The 23,785-nt window shown below is 39.1% G+C and overlaps 2 protein-coding genes across 2 annotated transcripts; both read left to right on the plus strand.

Moving 5' to 3' along the window:
* The first annotated feature begins 1,882 nt into the window (after window positions 1-1,882).
* LOC104121401 (nuclear pore complex protein NUP155) lies at window positions 1,883-19,055 on the plus strand. Its single transcript, XM_033652879.2, has 13 exons — window positions 1,883-2,264; window positions 3,459-3,628; window positions 8,326-8,452; window positions 9,316-9,578; window positions 9,849-11,487; window positions 11,565-11,777; window positions 11,949-12,196; window positions 12,297-12,708; window positions 13,097-13,302; window positions 16,202-16,559; window positions 17,359-17,577; window positions 17,702-18,030; window positions 18,645-19,055. Exons 1-13 carry the CDS (start codon window positions 2,106-2,108, stop codon window positions 18,760-18,762), a joined length of 4,461 nt encoding a protein of 1,486 aa, XP_033508770.1. The 5' UTR covers window positions 1,883-2,105; the 3' UTR covers window positions 18,763-19,055.
* A 1,507-nt stretch (window positions 19,056-20,562) lies between these two features.
* LOC138894802 (uncharacterized) lies at window positions 20,563-22,994 on the plus strand. The gene is made up of 5 exons (XM_070179533.1): window positions 20,563-20,659; window positions 21,313-21,441; window positions 21,519-22,186; window positions 22,265-22,445; window positions 22,489-22,994. The coding sequence occupies exons 1-5, from the start codon at window positions 20,563-20,565 to the stop codon at window positions 22,992-22,994; spliced, it is 1,581 nt and encodes a 526-aa protein (XP_070035634.1).
* Window positions 22,995-23,785: the final 791 nt, after the last annotated feature.

Genomic DNA, 23,785 nt, shown 5'->3' on the forward strand with positions numbered 1-23,785 from the left:
TGTTGATATATTTTGTACTATCAAATATTGCTCAGACACTTCTGGTATCATGAGAGAAAATCATAATCAAATAAACAATATAAAGACAATTCTAAATTTATAAATGTAAGAAATCAAGAATTTCAATATTTTTACCACCAACTTTGTGTCTCCTTCGGGGAGAAACGCCATTAACATATGAATATTTTATATCAAAGCGGCAACCACATAGTCATTACATCCTTCAGGGAAATATACATGAGTTGTTATTTTCTTCGGGGTAGTTAATAACAACTAACCATAATATATCAATGTGGTTGTAGTAGAAAGTATTCTACAAGAATGATTTTGCCTTAGAATGATACTTAATAAAATTATCCAAGATGTTTTACGTACAACAGGTACGTGCGACAATTATCTTTATGCCACAAAAATAATATTTATATCATGTGTTATTCTAGCTCTTCCAGAGGTGAGTTATAGTATTTCTTCATTCACTACAGGGAATGAAAATGTGCTTCAAAAATAATTTTGAATAGCTCATTATTTTATTTACGCACAGAACGACGCAGTTTCATAATATTTTCCTGCTTCGGGAGAAAATTTTAATTTTGTTACTTCTTCAGGAGCAAATTGAAATACGAAAAATTGAGTATATATTCTCTCAATCATATTACCTCTTCTGGAGGTGAATTGTAATATATTTACATCAAGAGCACATTCATATTTACAACTTTATTAATATTATCACATTCACTTCAGAGAATGGATTAATATTTATCAAAAATTCTCATCCTTCAGGAAATCGAATATAATTATCTGAACGCGCATTAATCACATCAATTGTGATGCTTCAACCTCTTTTAAAATATTTACTACTTCAGGAGCAAATCGATGTGTGCATGTAATATAGAGAATATTTCTCTAGCTTATCTTTAATTATAATCATAGAAAACCTAAATTATCACTTCTGGTGGTCATAGGCATATACCACTTCTGGTGATTAACAAAATTTAGTTACAATGAGATATACGAAACATAACCACTTTTGGTGGTTGTATATTTCTTGCAAACTCTGCTGGAGTTTAAGTGGATCTAACAATGTTATCCACTGTGTAATCCTTTATAAAGATAATTAGGATAAAAACAAATATCAAAATAGGTACTATATACGTAACATATAACCAAGCAAGCGATGATAATGATATTAAAATATAAGCAAAAGGCTCAAATTAAATTATGCAAATTTGGCCATACCAGATGTAAGTGATATATATCACTACTGCGAAGAAGAAAAACTCACCACCTCAAGGATATAATCTGCCTTATGATGCTCGTTATGAACAAGATCTAACCACGGACATAAGAGTGTCGCCTTACATCGGAGACGAACATGATATAGAAATTAAATTCGAAGTAAGTGCTCAAAATAGTAGAGTCTCGTGCTGATAACGTGTTATAAATTAAATACTATAAAGTAGATAAACTGAAAACAAGTATAGAGAGAAACTGATATATTATTCAACTTCAAATTCATGTACATAGTGAACTGAAAATTCCTCTATTTATAGAAGAAAGGAAGCAGCTGCGAGGCTTTTCAGGAAGCAGCTGCAAGGCTTTTCTTTAGCTGCTTGTAAGCTGTCTGCATGAGATTCTTGCAACTTGCCTGTTTAATAAGAATCTGCTGCAAATCATTTCATTGAGCTGCTTGCAACCTGCCTGCATCAGCTGCTTGTAGAAAAACTTCAACAGAGTACTAAATGAATAATCTTCTTCAGGAAGATTATCTATATCGGAGTAATAAATGAACATCCACAATATAATTATTTTCATAACAAATAATATCTACTTGCCATTATTAACATTAACTGTTTAAAAAATTTGGGAACGAGATTGGGCTCTTAAAATTCTCACACTACAACAGCTTAATTTGCCCGCCACCGTTAAATAAACCTCAAACCACTAAAACCCTACCCCCCTTTTCACTCTCCTTGTTCAAATTTCTAGTTGCTTTCACCGCACCACCTCCCGGCTGTAGAATTTGCCATCTAGGGTTTGGATTTGTAGTGCAGCTGAGCTCAGTTGAAGCCCTAGGAATTCTTGCTCTAGCGGGTTTTCAGAAGAAGATGTCCTGGGACAACGAGATTGTGATGCGTGATGTTACTAATGCGGGACTTGTAGTTAGTGACCGCATTGGCCGTGACGTTGCTTCTCAAGTCGATCTCGAAGACGCCTTGGAAGCTTCTAGATATGCCAGTCATCCATATACTGCTCAACCCCGTGAGGTGATTTCCATAATTTTTTTAGTTATAATCTCTCACTCTTTTTCACTTTAGTTTTTACTATTAAAGTTATATTACCGTAAACTTGTTGAAATTACATTTTTAATGATGTTTGAGTTGTTGGGATTAATATTGCCTTTATTCTATATTGATGTTGGATTACAATGTGATGTTAGGAGTGCTGAATTCATTAATGCTAGTTAATTTCTTATTTATGTATTTTTGTAACTTGTATGCTTCACTTTGGAGAAGAAGCCAGTACTTCGTAAATTGTTTGCTTCTTGCTTAATGGCTAGGAGTATGTTATTTTGTGGTTTCAACTATTGAAAACGTTAGGACAAATCACCTAATCCACCCAATTGTTACCCCAAGTTTAACACTGAATTGGGACTGATTAATTTTTTCCTGTGTATACCAGTAGAAGTGCAAGTTTTTTGTGAGAAATTGCTGTAATTAGGCATAGTTTGTGTAAATATATGTACATTTATATTACTAATCACAGCATGGAATATTTTTCTAATGAGTTTTCATATTATAGTGTTGCCTCTTAGCGTTTAATATTTTCTAAAGAATGTATTTTTTATTCTCACGAATCAGAGGAAAGACTCTCTGAAGAAAACTAAAATCAATTACAATAACCTTTACAGGTGGCAACTCTCCTCAATCACGCTCTATGGAGTAAAAGTGGTTGAAGAAGCTGTTTGAAGTCGAAAAAGTAGATTATCCTTCAAAGCATGTATATTTTACAGAGGCTTATCAAAAAAGAAAATAAAAGAAAAGCATATATATTTTACCAAGGTGGGGGGATATATTCTCAAGGCTTTATAAGAAAACAGTAAAGATAATTATGAAGCAAGAGTGTCAATGGAGTAATTTGTAGTTTCAACAGTGCATCTTTCAAATATCATATTTTTTAAGGAAGGCATTAATCTAATTTCAGAAAACTCACAAAAGAAGTGATTATAGCATGTGAAAGATTTTCAATTATTTAACGTCATAATCATCCTCATCAGCGGCAATACTGATCTTGTTTCCTATGTTACTATTTCCATTTAGCAGCTTTAAATTGTATTCATAGACGTTAACATTTGCAATCCTGTTATGATCCCATATTGCAATTCTTACCCACATTAAAGATCTTTTATTCAATCTTGTTTGGAAAGGCACTGAATCTGTTCGTTCATGTTACTGCTGTAGTGGCCTCCTTTGGTGGAAATCGTGGATTCTTGGGAGTTGCCTTCTGTATTGATTGAGAGATATAATGCCTCCAGTGGGGAAGGAACTGCATTATGTGGAATATTCCCTGAAATACACAGAGCTTGGGCATCAGTGGACAACACATTGTTTCTTTGGCGGTTCGATAAGTGGTGAGAATAATCAAAATTACTTAATTGTTTGACAAATCATTAAAATTTCATTAATATCATACCAGCTTGGGACTTTCTTTGTCCCATCAGCAATAGTCCTGGTGTGTCTTAACTTTTATTCATTAATTATCACACCAAGTCCGTGCAGAGGTTTTCTATGTAAAAAGCTTGTAACTCAACCACAATCAGCCTAGTTTTTAAGTGGAGAAGGGTAGAGGGGGAGGGGCATTATCCCCGAGCCTCTAAGGTTGCGGTTGGTCCTAAGGGTTGGCCCCGAACAAATTTCTAAAAAAGTAAAAGTAACTCAACCACAATAATCTAACAAAAATTTGTTTGCGTTTTCCGAGTTGTTAAATCCATTTTTCTTAGTTGGTCAAATGTACATTAAACAATTTTCAGTTCCGCTGTTTGTGAGTTTTCACCTTGCCTTTCAAATTCAATTGTCTGGTATTGATCTTTGAGCATTGATCGATCTTCTTTTACCTGAAAACTATATATTCGTTGGAAATATACTGGGTATGTTGTTGTTGTTGTTGTTTGCTAGCCTCCAAGCCCCAAATTAATTGTTATCCACTCCTTAAACCATTTCGATGATGTTATCTTTCAAATCCAAAAAATCATGGGCCTTTAAGTCATATCCACAGTCAAGGTTCTGTTTGTATCGCCTGAGGTTTTTTAGATATGTTCAGGAAGTTTACTTATGTATGTAATGAGCTATGCATTGAGAATTTTAGGATGAGATTATTTGTGCTACAACAACAACAACAAACCCAGTGTAATCCCACAAGTGGGGTCTGGGGAAAGTATTGTGTGGGATTATTTATTTATGGTAATAAAGGCTTATTAATGCCCTTTTTCTTGGGCTGTACTTCCAAACAACATTTTCTCTATGTTGTTTTTACATTAATACAGTCCTACTTTACAACAACAACAACAACCCATTAGAATCCCACTTGTGTGGTCTGGGGAGGGTAGTGTGTACGCAGACCTATCCCGGAGGGGTAGAGAGGCTGTTTCCGGGAGACCCTCGGCTCAACAGACGAGACAATATGTAACGACCCGACCGTCACGACCCAAAATCCAACTAGTCGTGATGGCACCTAACCCAACCCGTTAGGTAAGCCAACTATTCACTATCCAATTCCAATGAAATTTAACAAGACAATTATTAAAGAAAATATATGAAACCATTATATTTCCCCAAGAACTGGTAGTACAAATCACTAACTTCTAAGAATAGAGTATACAAAGCTGGTATGAAATAATACATCATTTGTTTGAAAAGTACATAAACAGAGTTTTCATGAATTTAAGGCTATCATGAACAAGAGGCAGTAACAACCGGAACACAGGTGCATCTTCAAATCCGGCAACCATCGAACACAGCAACAACGACAGCCAATATCTGCACGCAATGTGCAGAAGTGTAGTATCATTACAACCGACCCCATGTACTGAGTAAGTAACAAACCTAGCCTTAGGTTGAAAGTAGTGACGAGCTTCTACCAAGGCCAGAGTCCAACTTCCATAACCAACAATGGTTCATAACAATATAAAACAAGTAATACCAGTAGTAACTCAAAGAATAAATGCTCAGCTAAATCGTGACTTCTGAAAATGGTTCTGCCTTTCAAGTACATCAGTGAAAAACCCAAATCGTTTACCGAAGTTACCAAAAATATGAATAAGTTTGAAAACAATAATTTTTCCAAAATCCTTTCAATAATAAATAAAATGTCTCATTTTCTTTCCAGATAACCGGTGTAAAACAAATGCATCACTATGTCCATATGTCAACATGTGTGAGAAATCATGAATAGTGTGATACCGTACAGCATGAGGAAAACACATCTCTATGCATATGTGTCATGTGCATGTCAATGCAATGTATCTCAGAGATTGTACTCATGTACTCACACTCTCAGAGTACTCAATCTCACTGTCTCGCATTCTCTCTCACTATGCTCAGCACACTCAATCACTCAGCGCTATACAATACCTGCTGCGGCGTGCAGCCCGATCCCTGATTATAGTCTACTGTGCTCACTGGGGGTGTGTACAGCCCAAGCGCTATAAGCACGGACAACTCACGTGCTATAATATCATATCTGGATCCGCATGGACAACTCACGTGCTGCACGGACAACTCACGTGCTATAATAATATCTGGATCTGCACGGCCAACTCACGTGCTGCACAGCCAACTCACGTGCTGCACAGCCAACTCACGTGCAATAGTATAATACTCGCGTGCTACACGGCCAACTCACGTGCAATAGTATAATATATATAAAGCCAACATGGCCTGCTGCGGCATGCAGCCCGATCCCAAAAAAAATATCTTCGCAATCAGGCCCTCGACCCCCCTCAGTCATCAATCTCTCCAGTCTCTCTCTCATGGGCTCACAATGTCATGAGAATAGCCCAAAATGATGATATGATGTATCAATAAATAACAACAGAGACTGAGATATGATATGCAATGAAATGAATATGACTGAGTATGAATTTTCAATTAAAATAAATAATTCACAACAATATGACCTCTGCGGGTCCCAATAATGCTGGCACATAGCCTCAACATAATTTTTAATATGCTTTTCAGCTCAATTTCTTTAACTCATAAAACCGCATGGAAAATGCCAAGATCATTTAACTACAAAATTCCACAGAAACAAATATGTCACAATTTCTATAGTGCACGCCCACACGCCCGTCACCTAGCATGTGCGTCACCTCCCAACAATTTCACGAAATACATATATTCATGGTTCATACCCTCAACTCCAAGATTATAAGAGTTACTTACCTCAAGCCGTGAAATTCTTATTTTGCAATGTCCTTTCCTCGTGAATTGGTCTCCAAACGCCTCGAATCTAGCCATAAATAATTCGTTTCAGTCAATAAAATTCATTGGAATTAATTCTATAAGAAAATAATAATTTTTCATAAAAATTCGAAAATTAGCTCAAAAATCGTCCGTGGGACCCACGTTTCGGAACTCGACAAAAGTTACAAAATCCGGAAGCCCATTCAACCACGAGTCTAACCATAGCAATTTTACCAAAATCCGACCCCAACTCGACCCTCAAATCTTCAATTTAAACCAAGAGGGTTTTCAAACTTTTCCAACTCAATTCACCAATTAAATGATAAAAACAACCATGGATTCGGGTAATTTAACCAATATTGAGTTAAGAACACTTATCCCGTTGTTTTCCTTGAAAAACTCCCGAAAATCGTCTCTTCCCGAGCTCCAATCCGTCAAAAACTAAAAATGGGACGAAATCCCATTTTTAGAACTTAAACACTCTGTCCAGACCCCTCTTCTTCGCGAACGCGACAGGTCCCTCGCGTTCGTGAAGCACAAAATGTGCTGCCCAACATTTGCTCTTCGCGAACGCGAGACACTGCTCGCGAACGTGATGCACAACCCAACTCCCCTTCGCGAACGCGAGACCCCCTCGCGAACGCGAAGAGTAAATCCTGCCTGCCTGAAATTTCTCTTCGCGAACGCGAGGGCCCACTCACGAACGCGAAAGAGAAAATTCGAAAAATGCAGCAACAAATATCAACAATCTCACCATGGCCACAAATGATCCGTTAACCATCCAAAATTCACTCGAGCCCCTCGGGACCTCAACCAAATATACCAACAAGTCTAAAACATCTTACGAACTTAGTCGAGCCCTCAAATCACCTCAAACAACGCTAAAACCATGAATTGCACCTCAATTCAAGCCTAATGAACTTTAAAACTTCCAACTTCTACAAACGATGCCGGAACCTATCAAATCACGTTCGATTGACTTCAAATTTTGCACACAAGTCATAAACGACATAACAAAGCAATGAAAATTTTCAGAACTGGATTCCGACCTCGATATCAAAAAGTCAAACCCCGGTTAAACTTCCCAAAAATTCAACTTTCGGCATTTCAAGCCTAATTCCACTATGGACCTCCAAATAATTTTCCGGACATGCTCCTAAGTCCAAAATCACCATACGGAGCTATTGGAATCATCATAATTAAATTCCGAGGTCGTTTACACATAAGTCGACATCCGATCACTATTTTAACTTAACCTTTAAACCTTGGAACTAAGTATTCCAATTCATTCCAAAACCTTACTGGACCTGAGCCAATTGTCCCGGCAAGTCACACAACAACTGTAAAGCCCAATTTGAGCAGTAAATGCGGAAACGGGGTTGTAATACTCAAAACAACCGGTCGGGTCGTTACACAATAATATCAGAAAAGAACAAAAGAATAAATCGGTAACAACAAAAGAAACCAGAAAAATAATATCAGCATCGTAAGAGACAACAAATAAGTGTGAAGACACCATAAACCGCTAGCAGTCCTAGACAAAACTCTATCAGACACAATCCTTACTTTACCTATCCAACAAAAAAAGCTTTATTCTCTTTTGGTTTTTAGTCTACGGCCTCTGTCCCAATGATACCTTTTTAGTTTTAGAATCAATTTAGGTTTACTTCTCATTTTACCCTTAATGAGATGATTTATAGCCACACAAATATTTATGTCTTGTTTTAGACCAGTTTTAAAAGCCTTTCTTTTTTCTTTCTTAAAACTCCGGTCCCAATCAAAGTGCATCACATAAATTGGGACGGAGGTAGTATTATATTTTGTTTTGCGTATTTTGTTTTTGCTAATGGTATCATGTTTTGTTTAGGGATGGCCACTGTCCTGAATATAATGGAGATGAACAAGCTATATGTGCTGTTGCCCTAGCCAAAGTCAAGCCTGGAATTTTTGTGGAGGCCATCCAGTATCTTCTGATCTTGGCAACACCTGTTGAGGTACTATATCTTCATGAATTTTAAACTTTATTTATCCAAGCTTTGTGATATGCATTTCCATCCATTTGATCGTGATTCTATGTCTATCTTAGCAATCTTGAACATGTGGGTATCTTTGATAGACATTCTGATGTTTTACTTTATGTAATTCTATTATTCTATAGGTGTAACTTTCATCATTAATTTTTTTCTTTAGAGCTAAAAGGGATTTTTTTTGACTGAGGATCATGATTAGAAAGATTGAGGACTAACTTTAAATAATTCAGCTCTTGAGCTTGCAAAAGTTGGGCTTTTACAACATCAGCTTAGCAATTTAAAGATGTAGAAATATTTAATTTTGTTTTTTGTTTGTTGTTTTGTCCTCAATCATATCTGTGTGCTTAGCCGTACACCATATTGCCTATAGATATGGAGATATTGGATCTCATACATGGAGAAGTGCAGATATCATTTGAGTTATCACTTATCAGTATCATGGTAGAGAATGACTTTGTACATCTAAAGAATAGCCTCCAGTTTTAAGTTAATTTTTGGTGCATTCATAAGATCGTTATTGGTAATATAGGAGATTTCATGTTTTTTTTTGGGGTAAAGAACCATATTTTTGTGTTGGTTCCCTGCTTTTTTATATACTAATTGTATAAGGGAGTTTCCCCACATCAATAATATTATTACTTTATCAAAAGAGTAAGTATCAGAACTCTAATGGACTAGTGATGTCGGCATTAGTTTGCTTAAATTGCCGCTGAACTTTAGACTTCTGTTTCAACTTTCAAGTCCATGTTACCTCCTCTTATCTTTTAACATCATCAACTTGTTCTACCTTTGGTCCTCCCATTTACCTCTAGCTCTGTTGCACTTAGTTGATCCTTGTAGGTGTATGTCATTCTGGGAGCAGCGACGGAACTGATCCATATGCTGAGGTGTCACTTCAGCAATTACCAGATTATACAATTCCATCTGATGGAGTGACCATGACATGTATCAGTTGCACAGACAGAGGTCACATTTTCCTTGCTGGCCGTGATGGCCACATTTATGAATTGCAATACTCAACTGGTTCGGGGTGGCAGAAACGATGCCGCAAGGTCTGTCTAACTGCAGGTGTCGGAAGTATTATATCAAGGTATTCACTTTTCTCTTAATTTGTTCTTTTAATGGGGGTGGGAGTGGAGGTTTTTCAGTAATCTACACGAAACTCTAATTTACCTCCGTTTCTTTGCTTTTGCAATTTGCATAGTCATCAAGGGCTTTCCAGAATCGTATAAGCATCTAAGTTCTCAACTTTGCCTACTTAGCCTTTTTCCTTCTCTTTGCATGCCTTTTTAGGACCTTAAAGTGAAAAGCCTGAGTGTGGAGTGAGGTGCAAGGATAATAGCTGTTTTATTTCCTGCAGGTGGGTGGTGCCAAATGTTTTCAAGTTTGGAGCCATTGACCCCATTGTTGAAATGGTCATTGACAATGAGAGACACATCTTATATGCACGTACCGAAGAGATGAAAATTCAAGTGTTTTCTCTTGGAGCAAATGGGGATGGACCCCTTAGAAAGGTAGCAGAAGAGAGAAATTTGATAAATCAGAGGGATACTTACGGTGGTAGGCAACCAGCAGGTTCAAGGGCTCCTAGATCAGCCAAAACAACTATTGTTTCCATCTCACCGTTGTCTTCCTTAGAATCAAAGTGGCTACACCTTGTTGCTGTTCTATCAGATGGCAGAAGGATGTATCTTTCCACCTCTTCTTCTGGTGGAAGCAATAGTTCTGCTGGAAGTTTCGGTGGTCTTAACCATCAGAAGCCAAGCTGCTTAAAAGTTGTAACGACTAGGCCGGCTCCTCCTCTAGGGGCAGGTAGTGGGCTTCCATTTGGAGCTGTATCTCTTGCTAGTAGATCACAGAGTGAAGATCTGTCATTGAAGATAGAATCAGCTTATTACTCTGCTGGGATTCTTTTCCTTTCTGATTCATCTCCATCAACTGTTTCTTCTCTTCTTATTGTAAATCGTGATTCAGGCTCTCAATCTTCTTCTAGTAGTTTGGGAGCAGTTGCAAGGAGTTCCCGCCCACTTCGTGAATTGGTGTCATCCCTGCCAATTGAAGGGAGGATGCTTTTCGTGGCAGATGTCCTACCTCTACCAGATACAGCAGCGGCGGTGCAGTCACTTTATTTACAGCTGGAATTCTGTGGCTATGATAACTCAGGTGAATCCTGTGAAAAAACCTCAGGTAAACTTTGGGCTAGAGGCGATCTTTCAACCCAACATATATTACCAAGAAGGAGAATTGTCATATTCAGCACAATGGGCATGATGGAAGTAGTTTTTAACAGACCAGTCGATATACTCAGGAGGCTATTGGAATCTAATTCGCCTAGGTCATTATTAGAGGATTTCTTTAGTCGTTTTGGACCTGGAGAGTCTGCTGCCATGTGTTTACTGCTTGCCGCAAGGATAATCTATACTGAGACTTTAATAAGTAACGTTGCAGCTGAGAGGGCAGCTGAAGCATATGAGGATCCAAGACTTGTTGGAGTACCGCAGTTAGAAGGTAGCGGTGCATTTCCAAATACTAGAGCTCCGGCTGGAGGATTTAGCATGGGCCAGGTTGTTCAGGAAGCTGAGCCTGTTTTCTCCGGTGCTCATGAAGGTCTTTGCTTATGCACATCAAGGTTACTTCTACCTTTGTGGGAGCTTCCCGTTTTTATCACAAAAGGAAGCACAGGTTCCTCAGTCGCATCTGACAATGTAATAATTGTCTGCCGACTTCCTGGTGAGGCAATGCAAATCCTTGAAGACAAGATACGTTCTTTAGAGAAGCTCATTAAATCTAGGAGGAATCAGAGAAGGGGACTTTATGGTTGTGTTGCTGGCCTAGGTGACCTGACTGGATCAATTTTGATTGGAACTGGCTCGGATTTTGGGGCTGGTGACAGAAGTATGGTAAGAAATCTATTTGGATCTTCTGCTTCCAATGAAGGTGGAGCATCAAACAAAAGGCAACGGCTTCCTTATAATTCTGCTGAACTTGCTGCCATGGAGGTAAATCTTTTAAAGAATTGGTTCTCCTTTATCCCCAGGCATAACTCACTTGCAAAACGAATCGAATTGTTTTACAGGTTAGAGCAATGGAGTGTATCAGGCAGTTGCTCCTTCGATGTGGCGAAGCCCTATTTTTGCTGCAACTTCTTGCACAACATCACTTGACACGCTTGATTCAGAATTTTGATGCCAATATCAAGCAGGCCTTAGTCCAGTTGACATTCCATCAACTAGTTTGTTCAGAAGAGGGAGACAGACTCGCTACGAGACTTGTATCTGCTCTCATGGAGGTACTTTAACATGCACTACAAAATTCTTCATTTTCAGATGCGGGTGATTTCCAGTTTGGCATTAGATAGTTGCTTGCTTGCAAAGGGAAAAATTGTTAGATTTCCATTTTAGTATGTTATTGCTTGCACTTAAGACATGTTTCTTCAAGTATTATTTATCTGCTTCTCCAGCATTACACTGGTCCAGATGGCAGGGGAACTGTTGACGACATAAGTGGTAGACTACGAGAGGGTTGTTCAAGCTATTACAAGGAATCTGATTACAAGTTCTACTTAGCAGTTGAATCTCTTGAAAGAGCTGCTGCTACATTAGACGCAGAGGAGAGAGAAAACCTCGCTAGAGAGGCATTCAATTACCTAAGCAAAGTCCCAGAGTCTGCAGATCTGCGGACTGTATGTAAACGTTTTGAAGACCTGAGGTCAGTTCATTTAGATCCATCTTTCACCTTTATCTAGAATCAGTTTTGTTCATTACCTAGATTAGTGGCGTCTTGTGCGTAGCATGCTATGATATTGCAGATTTTATGAAGCCGTGGTCCTATTACCTCTGCAAAAGGCACAAGCTCTTGACCCTGCTGGTGATGCTTTTAATGAGCAAATAGATGATGGAAATCGAGATCATGCACTTGCTCAACGTGAGCAGTGCTATGAGATTATTGCCAGTGCTTTGCATTCTCTAAAAGGTGAAGCTTCAAAGAGGGAATTTGGATCTCCTATCAGACCTGTCGCTCAATCTACTCTTGATCAAGCTTCTCGGAAAAAGTATATATGCCAGATTGTCCAACTTGGTGTGCAATCTTCGGACAGAGTTTTTCATCACTATCTGTATCGAACCTTAATCGATTTGGGCCTGGAAGATGAACTACTGGAATATGGTGGCCCTGATTTGGTGCCTTTTCTGCAAAATTCTGGTCGTGAACCTACAAATGAGGTTTGTTTATGAAGATTTCAAGAAGGCGGATTGTATTTTCTGTATATCTTTACATACATTGAGCAAGAGTACTTATACAAAAGGTCCTATGACTAATTTAGGGAAGGAAGTCAATTACAGCAATTACAACAAATCAATTAGAATAAAATCTCCTAAATCAAATCTTCTACAATTAAGTCTCCTACAATCAAAGCTAGCAGCAGTTTATTGTAGTTTGCTATTTCTATAATGCATATTCTTCTCATGTGTGATCCTCAATATTGATGCTTATCGAGTTCTTCAACACATTACTATCAACCAACTTACATTAACTTTTTGCCATTTTTATGCGACCAATTTCTTGAGATCGGTTCTTTCAGTTTCTTCATTTCTTCACTTTGTTTTGCAGGTTCGTGCTGCTTCTGCTGTGGCATCTCCAATGTCACCTTTGGCTCATGCTAGAGTACCTGTGGCATCCAACCAAGCAAAATATTTCGAGCTTTTGGCTCGTTTTTATGTTTTGAAGCGGCAGCATGTTCTTGCAGCCCATGTTTTGGTGAGACTGGCAGAAAGGCGCTCCACTGATGCAGGGGATGCTCCTACTTTAGAGCAAAGGTTCTTATTTCAACTGACCTAATAAATATTTATGTCATTTTTCTAGGATTGAGCTTAAGTGGTGTGAGTTAATTGTGCGAAGGCACAAAGGAAAGAAGCTTATTCTTAAAGTCACACTGTTATGCTGCTTCAACCCTCCCAGAATGATAGGTGTGCAGCCTACACTACGTATCTAGATGTGTGAAAAATTGAAATAGAAGGCTAATGTTATCTGTTCATAATCTTGCTTGAATGTTTCATTTATGCCTTCACATAATTCTGCAATTTCCTGTATACAACGACTACACCTCAGTCCCAATCAAGTTAGGGTCGGCTATATGAATCCTCACTTACCATTTAGGTTCAACTCATGTCAACATCATATACCAAATAAAATAGAAGTGAAAAGTGTGTAAGTGTGTGTGTGTGTGTGTGTGTGTGTGTGTGTGTGTGTGTGTGTTGGTTTTGCGAACCGTGTGTGTGTGTGTGTGTGTGTGTGTTGGTTTTGCGAACCAACTACATGGTTGTAGTAGGTTAGCATTGTATACATCTTTTGTTTTACTTAAATACCCTAACAGTTAATTGGCATTCATTACTAGGAGATTTTTTTTCCTTCTTTCCAACAAAAATTAAAACCCATCACAATTTTGCCCCCTATCCCCCACTTTACAGCTTTCCAGCTTCTCTCTCTTCAGAATCTCTCCTTCGCCATCCTCTCCACCAACACCATAGACACTCAAGAAATAGAAATTGATAAGCTCTCTCCCTTTCTTTCTTTCTCCTTCTATCATCATGCAATGTGCCCACAAGAATTCAACAATCTGTGTTTAGTTGGGCGCTTGGGCCTTCAGAAGAAGGAAGAGAAGATGTAGGGCATGGAATGTTGCTCCTCTAGTACTCATGTGGGTTGTTTGGAGTGAGAGGAATAGGAGAGCTTTTGATGGAGCGGAGAAAGATCTTGTACACTTGAGGAGTAACCTCTTTTCCCTTATTTATTTTTGGTGCACCCATGAGGTTCCTATTTGTATAGAAGATGGGGTGTCATTCGTAGAAAGCCATGTCCTCTTGTAAGGTTTTCTACTTTTTGGTATACTACTTGTATACGGGCATGTTCTTGCCATTTTTTAATGAATTTATTACCCTATCAAAAAACGAATTTAACAATCTGTGCAAGTGAAGCAATACTTCTTCACAAATTGTCACCCATCTTAATAAGAGAACCCAAAATACAATCTTTCATCTTCCCATCCCCATTCTCTGATCTGTGATACCAGAATGCCATATGCAATTTTAGATCTGATAAAATCATAAAAATGACGGGTTAGTGCCATCTGAATCTGATTTTATATTAATCTGATTGCTGAAGCTTCTTCTGAGAGAACCGAAAGGGAATGACATTAATGGGGGAGAATGTAAAGACTATTTTGTCCTTATGATATTCTAATTTCTGTTTTGTCTTTAGGTTGCAGCCATTTATATGTTTCTCCTTGTGGTCTCAGCATTGACGTGAGAAGAAAAGAAAAGAGGGAAGAATAAGAATTAGGCAGGCTTTGTTTTTGGACAAAAGGATAATAAAGTCCCTCCTACTAATATGTTGTTAGGGGTGCTTCTAGGGGCATAAAAGAGAAAACAAAGGATGTATACAATGCTAACCTACTACAACCATGTAGTAGGTTAGCAAAACCCGTGTATATATAATAGAAATAATATTAGAAGTTTTCTAACAAGTCTTAAAACCTATTCCCAACTAGTAGATATTCACCTATATGATAAAGAAATTTGTACGCGAGACATACCTTTAAACTAGAGTTGATTAATTTGTTATGCAAACCATGTAGAGTATTTCTTTTCTTTCCTCAAATTAACAAAAACAGTAGTTTGATCTAACACACAAACTACTAGTTCTTATATGTGAAGACAGTTCTCAATCTTATTTTCCATCTGTCCCGAATTATTCGTCACTATTTGATTGCATAAGGAGTTTGAGATGTTAAGTTGGTGTTCCAGGAGAACTTTTGTTATACTGCACCCTTATATCCTCTGCTGTAAGTTCAAGGGGTTCCAATTCTGCAATCTAAATTCTCAATATAGTATTCAGCCTAATTCCTAACATTTAATGAGGGTCCTAAAAATGTCTTGTTTTTTTTTTTCCGCAATGGAAATTTCCTGTTGTTTCAAATCCTAAATTTTGGAGCAAAGATGAAACAGATGCTCATTAAATTAATAGCCATCTTATAAATTCAGGTGCTGTTAGCGCTTTGTGATGCAGTATTTTAAAATTTATTTTGGGGCAGGAGCACTACTGATTCTTCAAACATTGAAGCAAGCCTGTTACCTATTCTCATTGGTCTGGCTCAGAAAGCCATACTTGCTGTTTCTCTGTGGACAGAGGGTTTCTTAGTTTGTCATTGTTTAACTGTTTATGCTATTCAGAACGAACCTCATTTTGTTTTTGTCTTGTTCCATTTTATATCACTGTATTAGATTGTGCACTAAAATTTTTGCATACTATGTTAACTGTAGTGGAAGAAAATATAGAGATAGTGGTTCTAAAGTTAGTTTGATCAATAAAACCTAACAGTAAAGTTTAAATATAAAGTCTAAATATGGTTAGTAAAATGGAATTAAATTCTTGAAACTTGTGAAAGCTGTTCTGAGATTAACTGAAATGGAGCGACATGGTTAACAAGAATTCATATAGCCGACTCCAACGCGCTTGGAATTGAGGCAGTTGTTCTTGTGAAAGGCTAAAAGCTGTATAAAATCATATTGTTAGTGGAATGTTATTAAACACTTTTGGGATGTAACGGAAATGGAAAGTATGCTATGCATATTTTGGATGGAGAAAATACTTTTTTGCATTAGTTCATAGAAATTTGTTGTCGGACCAGAGTTTGCTGTCTAATTTGGGTAATGACAGGCGGCAATACTTGAGTAATGCTGTTTTGCAAGCAAAGAGTGCCAGTGACACGGATGGTATGAGTGGTTCTGCCCGGGGTACTCTTGATAATGGGTTGCTGGATTTGCTCGAAGGAAAGCTTTCTGTTCTTCAGTTTCAAATAAAGATTAAAGATGAACTAGAGGCTATGGCTTCCAGGTTAGAGGCATCTACAGGCACATCTGAATCTGGCTCCAATGAAACATCACCCAATATGAGTAACTCTGTTGATCCCAACTTTGTGCGCATTCTCCGAGAAAAGGCCAAGGAGTTATCAATGGAGTTGAAGAGCATTACCCAGCTGTATAATGACTATGCTGTTCCCTTTGAACTATGGGAGGTATGAAACAATCGACACCCATTTGTAAACATGCTCTACTTTATGAATGATCTTTTCTGTTTTCTTAAAGAATTCATACTATATGCTGTACCCTTTTTTGTCATAAATGTTCTGGTAGACAAGACAACTCTAGATCTTGAAGATGACTATTCTGCATGGGTGTATTTCAGAAAGTGATTTTATATAGGAATTGCATAACAAGTTAGACTACAGAGGCGATTTCTGGATTTTTTAGAACTAATAAGAGCAATAGAATACCGAGTTCTGCTATTTGTAACCTTTTTAATACAAAATTTCCTGTTTGGAAGAGTCGAAGAGCCATATATGCATCTATATGAGCTTCTGTGCAGCAATGTGAAAGGACAACTCAAAGGTCATATCCAAAAGTCACAGTTTGTAAATTGTAACGTTTCAGCTTGTGTGAATGCTACCAGAATTCTTCAGCCATTTCCAACTATCCCCTCCTCTTCCTTCACTCTTTCTTCGTTGGATTTAAAGAAGGAAAATCTTCATGTCAAGGATTTGGCAACTCATTCTTAATTTTACATGCTATCCTTCACACATCATTGGCAATCTAGGACATATTGTTTAATGTGCAAAGTTTCTCTTTAATTAATTTGAATGTAGTCAAGTAGCCTAAAAAAGTCAAAGAGAAAGGTTAAGCCATCAACTTAACAAAATGTACTTTTGGATCACTTTCATCTGCTTGAACATAAAAAGATTGTTCAGTTTCGTCAACATTGTTAAATCTCCAAGTTCAGGCAACTGAACCAAGATTTTTCTTGTTTCTGGCTTACAGATATGTCTGGAGATGTTGTACTTTGCTAGCTACTCTGGTGATGCTGATAGCAGCATAGTGCGAGAGACTTGGGCTAGGCTCATTGATCAAGCTCTTACAAGGGGTGGGATTGCTGAAGCTTGTGCTGTACTGAAGAGGGTTGGTTCCCATGTGTATCCCGGAGATGGAGCGGTTTTACCATTGGATACTCTTTGTCTTCACCTTGAGAAGGCTGCACAGGTATGGGCTTTCCCCCTTTGAGCTACTCTTGCCCATTTTCACTCTGTTAGTTCCTTTGCTTTCAATTAGTACAGCTCTACATTTTGGAATTTAATTTCTTAATTGATTCTTTAATACTGCAAAGGAGCGAGTGGTTTCTGGTGTTGAATCTATTGGAGATGAAGATATTCCAAGGGCCCTTTTAGCTGCTTGCAAGGGTGCAGTAGAGCCTGTATTAAATACCTATGACCAGCTGGTATCCAGTGGGGCAGTGTTGCCCACTCCAAATCTTAGATTGCGTCTCCTGCGTTCCGTGCTGACTTTACTTCGTGAATGGGCACTTTCTGTCTTTGCACAGGGAATGGGTACAAGTGTTACTGGAGCCTCTCTGATTCTTGGTGGAACTTTATCATTAGGACAGACAACAGTTGTTAATCAAGGTGTTCGCGATAAAATAACAAGTGCAGCAAATCGGTTAGTTTTCCGTTGTTCACTAATATATGTCATTTTACTCATTTCAGCAGTATCCAAGATAGGCTTTTCGTGTCTTTCACTATCTTCTGCATGTTATGGTTCCACCAATAAGGCTGGTTTGCTATAGCTTAGAATTTATTAAATACTTTATGGTGCACCAGTTTACCAGTGTGCCTTTTTATCTGCTTTTCTAGTTGGCCTAGGAAAGAGGAGTACTTTGATCTTTCCATTTATTTTTGCAAGGTCTATGATTTACGTGTACTTTCCATGTGTTGTGAGGGAACTGAGAATCTCTTTTTTTTAAGTCTCTGTTAAGATAGTTTGAGCTTTTAGTGCATTTTTTCTTCCTTATCTTTTTTGTTGTTTTCTTATTGCCGAGTTGTGGGTGTGGGGAGAGGGTTTTTACTAGACAGACAATAAAGCTGGAAATGCGTGAGAAAAGAAGGTTGGTATGACCTTATTGGTTACAAAATAAGTGTACTAGGACGGGTAATAATTCTGACGAACTCAAGTAAAATCTTATATGTGTTAGGATTGGCGTACTTATCTCATTTAGTCATTATATATGTTTATTAGTGCATATCTAAATCTGTACGTGGGTTTTTCTTTTGCAGATATATGACAGAAGTGCGAAGATTGCCTCTTCCACAAAATCAAACTGAAGCCGTCTATCGAGGTTTTCGTGAACTTGAAGAGTCACTGTTAAGTCCAGTCCCTTTTGAACGGTTTTGATTTTTGTAATCATTATGGTTGTATAATATCCAGCTTTTCTTCCCTTTACCCCCCCCCCCCCAAGTTGCGGATTAATTTAAGCAATAAAATTCCGTTTCCAATAGCATGTGACAATACTATAAGGAGTCACCTTAAGTGAGCTGAAAGACAGCAATGGTGGAGTGCTGCTAAAAGCATTAAACCTAGACAGGATTGAAGCAATAGATTTGATGTTAAAACTGAAAGAAGGATATGGATATGTTAATTTTGAATTGTTGATGAATACATCTAATACATTAGTCTATTTTAGTCAACATGGAAATCTGTAAATGCTGAATGATTGATCTATTGTGTAGGAGGATATTAGTCTGTACCAATTAACATGATGAGCTACTATAGTATTCGTTAATTCAGTTGCATTCCACGGAAGAATGTATTTGTTGATTTGGCATTCAACGATTGCGATTAAGAAAATTTATGATATTTTATTTGATCTTAATATCTTTTCTTGAGCCAGAGTTTGGAGGAAATAGATTCTTTACCTTCTCAAGGTAGGGGTAAGGTACTCCTTCATTGATATCGCTAAGGTGGTATCACTTGTAACTTGTAAGCTATTAGGTGATAAATCACTATCGACAACTGCGATTTCAAGTACTTCGATGATACTATAAGTATTTGTTCGTATATGGATAATAGCGGAGAGTTATTGTTTATTCGAAAAATGGATAGAGTTGAATTTATACGTAGTTCTAAGGGTACGCGGTATAACTTGGTGTAGATCGTATAAGCGGAAATATCGAATATTGACTATCAAGAATGAAAATATAAACAAGGTTCAAGGGAGGATAGTTTATGAGTAAGCAAGATGAAAATAGTGTATAAAGCTCAAAATGATAATCTCTTAGTATGGAGCATATGCACAGTATCTGAGTTATGGTGTCTTAATGTCTCAATGCTCCCTTACAGAGATAATAGCCATTCCTTTTATAGTGGGGGATCCTACTTTAGATATAATTAAAAATATATAGTGGAGAACCATGATAAATCAATTTTTCCCTTTTTCCTGCCGAGATTCTCTCCTTTAGTGCGGTTGTAACGACTCTTGTCTATATGCTCGATATTGACTTAAGCTCGATACTGAATCGAGCTCGATATTGATTTGAGCTCAATTTTGACTCGGGGCCCGGTATTGATTCGGGCTTAGCATTGGTCGGTCTTTGCTTCGCATCATGGTTCGATTTGGATTCGAGCTCGATAATGACTTCCAGCTCGGTATTGATCGATCCTTGAAACTCGAAGCTAGGTAACCCGACTTCAGATCTTATCCCGAAATTATGAAGACGCTCTTCGGTCCATTATGTTCCCATCTCGACCAGTCGTACGAAGGCCGAAATCGGTTTCGACCGTATACAGATATACCCCTCATTTCTCGAAAAGGATGTGGCGAGAAATGATATGATTTCCCAATGGCTCGACCAGATATACACTGACGTTTGCATCGAACCCCGACCATGATGTACATGATAGCTGTCCCGTCGGTTCCGTTTATCAAGGCATTAAATGCGTGTCAAACGGTGGTCTGTCACTGCTGATATTGAACCGTCATTCCCCAATCTATAAATAGCTTCTCTTTTTGACCTTTTATCACTTTTACATCTCTAGTTTCCAAATTTTCTAAGCTCTTTCTCGAATCTTCTGAGTTTATCTGCAAGCCTGTGATTTTTATTGCCAAATCTTCCTTCTGTGGTCTTTACTGCAAAACCTTTCTTCAAAACACCACATCTTTGTCATCTATTTCTATTCTCGATCTTCAAAGCCAAAATGGTGAAAACATCAAAAACCGTTTCTCAAAAAGAAAAAACTTCTTCTTCACAGCCTGCCGCCGACAAAACACCGGTGGAGCCACGACTTGAGGAGTGTGTTCTCGGGGCGTGTGTTCTTACCTCCGATTTTAAGGTCGAAAAAGGCTTGTCGGTTCCCAGCCGATACGAGCCAGTATCAAGGTATCTGTGTTCGATAACCGAGGGGCATCTCGAACAGATAAGGAAAGATTGCAACTGAGAGAACAAAGAAGTGGTAATCCCGTCTCCCGAAGAAGACATTACTACTCATGTGAAAGGGGTTTTAAGTGTGTATACTTACCCTTTCACGTTAGGTCCTCTCAACCATGTTATCATTGATTATTGCCGTCAATACCAAATAACCCTAGGCCAAATCCATCCTTTTTCTTGACGGATTGTTATTTTGATCCGTTTCTTTGTGAACAAAATCGAGGAGATGCCTTTCACCCTCGACCACCTCATTCGATTGTATAGCCCCCGCCTCTTTCGAGGCGGCTTAATAAAACTTTAGCGCCGGGCTACCAAGGTTCTGTTCTCGAGCATAGACGAGGACAAGGATCGAGGCTGGATGGGTAGGTTCGTTCGAGTGAAGACTTCAGACCTAATACCGGCCGAGAAGATGTCATTTCCTGAAGAGTGGAACATGAAACATAAGTGTAACTCCGTTGTTATCCCCTATTGTTTTGCCCCTTCGTTTCTTTCTTACTGATATCCCCTTTTTGTGATGCAGCGGTTCCTTGGATGCTCGGTGCAGTTCCTGACCTTAAGAACTGGGTACAAGACCTGGCTTCGACCTCTACATACGCCGAGCGCTCATGGCGTGATTTGTCAAAGGGCCGATGGGAGGCCAAAAATCATGGTAAGTCTCTTTCTCGTATCTTTGATAGTTCTAACGAAGTGTTTTCCATATACGTAAATCAATTTTCTTGTGTGTAGGTCTGGGCAAAGATGCGATTTTGAGGCCCCCGTCCGGCGAGAAAGAGGCTTCGGCCTTTGTTCCAAAACTGGTGAAGGATAATAAGAGAAAAATGGCCTTTACTTCCGAAGACCCAAAATCGAAGACGATGACGGCTCTTAAGCCGAGGAAGAATACCATCCCTTTGACCGACGAATCAGTTCGGCATCTAAGGGATAAAGACGAGGAAGAAGAAGACGATGGGTCCATACTGGTGGCCCGAGTGAAGAAAACCATTGATGCCTCAAAGGCAGCTGGATCGATGGTGGTTTGTGTGTCTCCGCCTCGAACTGAGGTGGTATCGGAGAAGGATTCGGGCAAAGTCCCCGAGTTAACGGAGGTCGAGGATGCCTCCCACCGAAGTCGACAACCGGTGGATATATCCGAAAGGGCTGATCCTGAAGCTCTCCGAACCGAGGAGAACGCCCCAAGTGACTCGCTTGGGGCAATAGTAATCGGAGACTCGCCTACTCCCCCCGCCTTTTCCGAAGGGGCGATTCAAGAAGCCCAAGCTTTGGTGGCCCTCGAGGTAGATGATCCTCACGAGGGAGAGGACCCTTTTTGTGATCTGTTTACCGGTATCAAGGATGCTGCCGGCCCTAGTGATGCATTGGGTTTTTTCCACGAAGTACAGCACGCTCTGAATCGGGTAAGCCTTAACTCACTTCATTGGTACCACCTTCATGTTTGTTTTTCTTTTCTAACTTCTTTTCTTCTTTCTTTGCAGGCCGCGGCGGTTCATCGAGAAGCGTGTTCTCGATCTCGAGCTGAGCTGCGCCGGTATGAAGTAGACCTCCAACGGGTCACGGAAGAGAGGAACGCCCTTAGACTCCTCTTCGGGCAAAGGGAAGAAGCAATCAAGGACCTCCGAGCTAGTTTATCAAGACCAGACCGACCTGACCGAGCAGGTAATGATAATCTTAAAAACCTATGGGCTCGCTTCTGGAATAGTGGTTAATATTTCGATCTCACAGCTGCAGCAGAAGCTTGAGGTGATTGTGAAGCTTCGTGAAGAGGTCGATATGATAAGGGTGGATACCTTGGGATGGAAAGATGGTATGGACCGTCTCGCCACAGAAAAAGAAACTGCTCGAGCCCAATTATCATCGGCTGAAAGCCAAGTTCAAGTCATGAAGGAGAAGAGCTCGGTCCAAGCAAGAATAATAGCGGAGCTCGAGGCTCGGTTGGCCTCCGAACTTGCCAAAGCCAAATCTGACGCTGAAAAAGCAAAGGCCAATGCTGATGCATTCGTGGCCGTCTATCGGGCCGACGCTGAAGCCGCTCAGGTACAAGCAAGAGAGGCATCCGAGACCGCAAAAACTCAAGCATATTGGACTGCTGAACTTGCCAAATGCCAATCTCGGAGGAAGACCCTCGAGGATATCCATGCTCGAGGTTTCGATCTCACCGAAGAGATAAAAAGGCTAAAGAGCTCGAAGTCGATGCTGAAGCCTTGACTTCCGATGACGACGATGATGATGATGGGAGCAAGAGTGGGTCTGAGAGTGGGAAGGAGCCCTATGGAGAAGATACCGCCTCCGGAGATAACCAGGAGACTTAGAGTTTTTTCTATTTTTTGTGTAAGGTCATTTTCGGACGTTGTAAACACTCTTGAATATATATAAAGATCTTTTCCTTTCCCGACTTGTTTCTGCTTTATTTTCTGCCTTGTGAAGATCTTATTTCATTCATGCCTTATGAAAGTTTTCATAAGTTCGAGGCTTTAGGCAATTTGATCGAATTCGGACCTTTATAGCCTTTATAACTGTCACGACCCAAAATCTTACCACAGTCGTCGTGATGGCACTTAGTCTCTAAGACTAGGTAAGCAGATTTCAATTACATTTTGAAGCCATTTTTTTTAATTAAATAAGTAATCAAAACTAACAACGAAACAAATATGAATATACAACCTCCCAAGACTGGTGGTACTGAGTCGCGAACTCTAACTGAATACATGGGATGATCACGGGAACCGAATATACAATACTGTTTGATTAACAATGAACAGTACAATGAAATGAAAAGACTCCAAGGGACTGCGACGACCAAGCAGCTCTACCTTGAATTCTTACGATCCCGCTTAAACTCCGCCCAAGTACGATATCTCCAATACTTGGCTCTGCACAAAAATGTGTAGAAGTGTAGTATGAGTACACTACGGTCGGTACCCAGTAAGTATCAAGACTAACCTCAATGGAGTAGAGACGAGGTACAGTCAAGACACTTACTAGTCTAATAACCTATG

This window comes from Nicotiana tomentosiformis, chromosome 6 (genome assembly GCF_000390325.3).
Source record: "Nicotiana tomentosiformis chromosome 6, ASM39032v3, whole genome shotgun sequence".
NCBI classification, from domain to species: Eukaryota; Viridiplantae; Streptophyta; class Magnoliopsida; order Solanales; family Solanaceae; genus Nicotiana; species Nicotiana tomentosiformis.

What these genes read in the sequence shown, in the direction of transcription:
- LOC138894802 (XM_070179533.1), top strand. Translation starts at nt 20,563, where the DNA reads ATGGTGAAAACATCAAAAACCGTTTCTCAAAAAGAAAAAACTTCTTCT. An exon ending in GGAGCCACGACTTGAGGAGT is followed by an intron (nt 20,660 to 21,312) that starts GTGTTCTCGGGG and finishes TTTGTGATGCAG; the next exon opens with CGGTTCCTTGGATGCTCGGT. An exon ending in AGACCGACCTGACCGAGCAG is followed by an intron (nt 22,446 to 22,488) that starts GTAATGATAATC and finishes CTTCTGGAATAG; the next exon opens with TGGTTAATATTTCGATCTCA.
- LOC104121401 (XM_033652879.2), top strand. Translation starts at nt 2,106, where the DNA reads ATGTCCTGGGACAACGAGATTGTGATGCGTGATGTTACTAATGCGGGA. An exon ending in TTCCCTTTGAACTATGGGAG is followed by an intron (nt 16,560 to 17,358) that starts GTATGAAACAAT and finishes TCTGGCTTACAG; the next exon opens with ATATGTCTGGAGATGTTGTA. An exon ending in ACCTTGAGAAGGCTGCACAG is followed by an intron (nt 17,578 to 17,701) that starts GTATGGGCTTTC and finishes AATACTGCAAAG; the next exon opens with GAGCGAGTGGTTTCTGGTGT.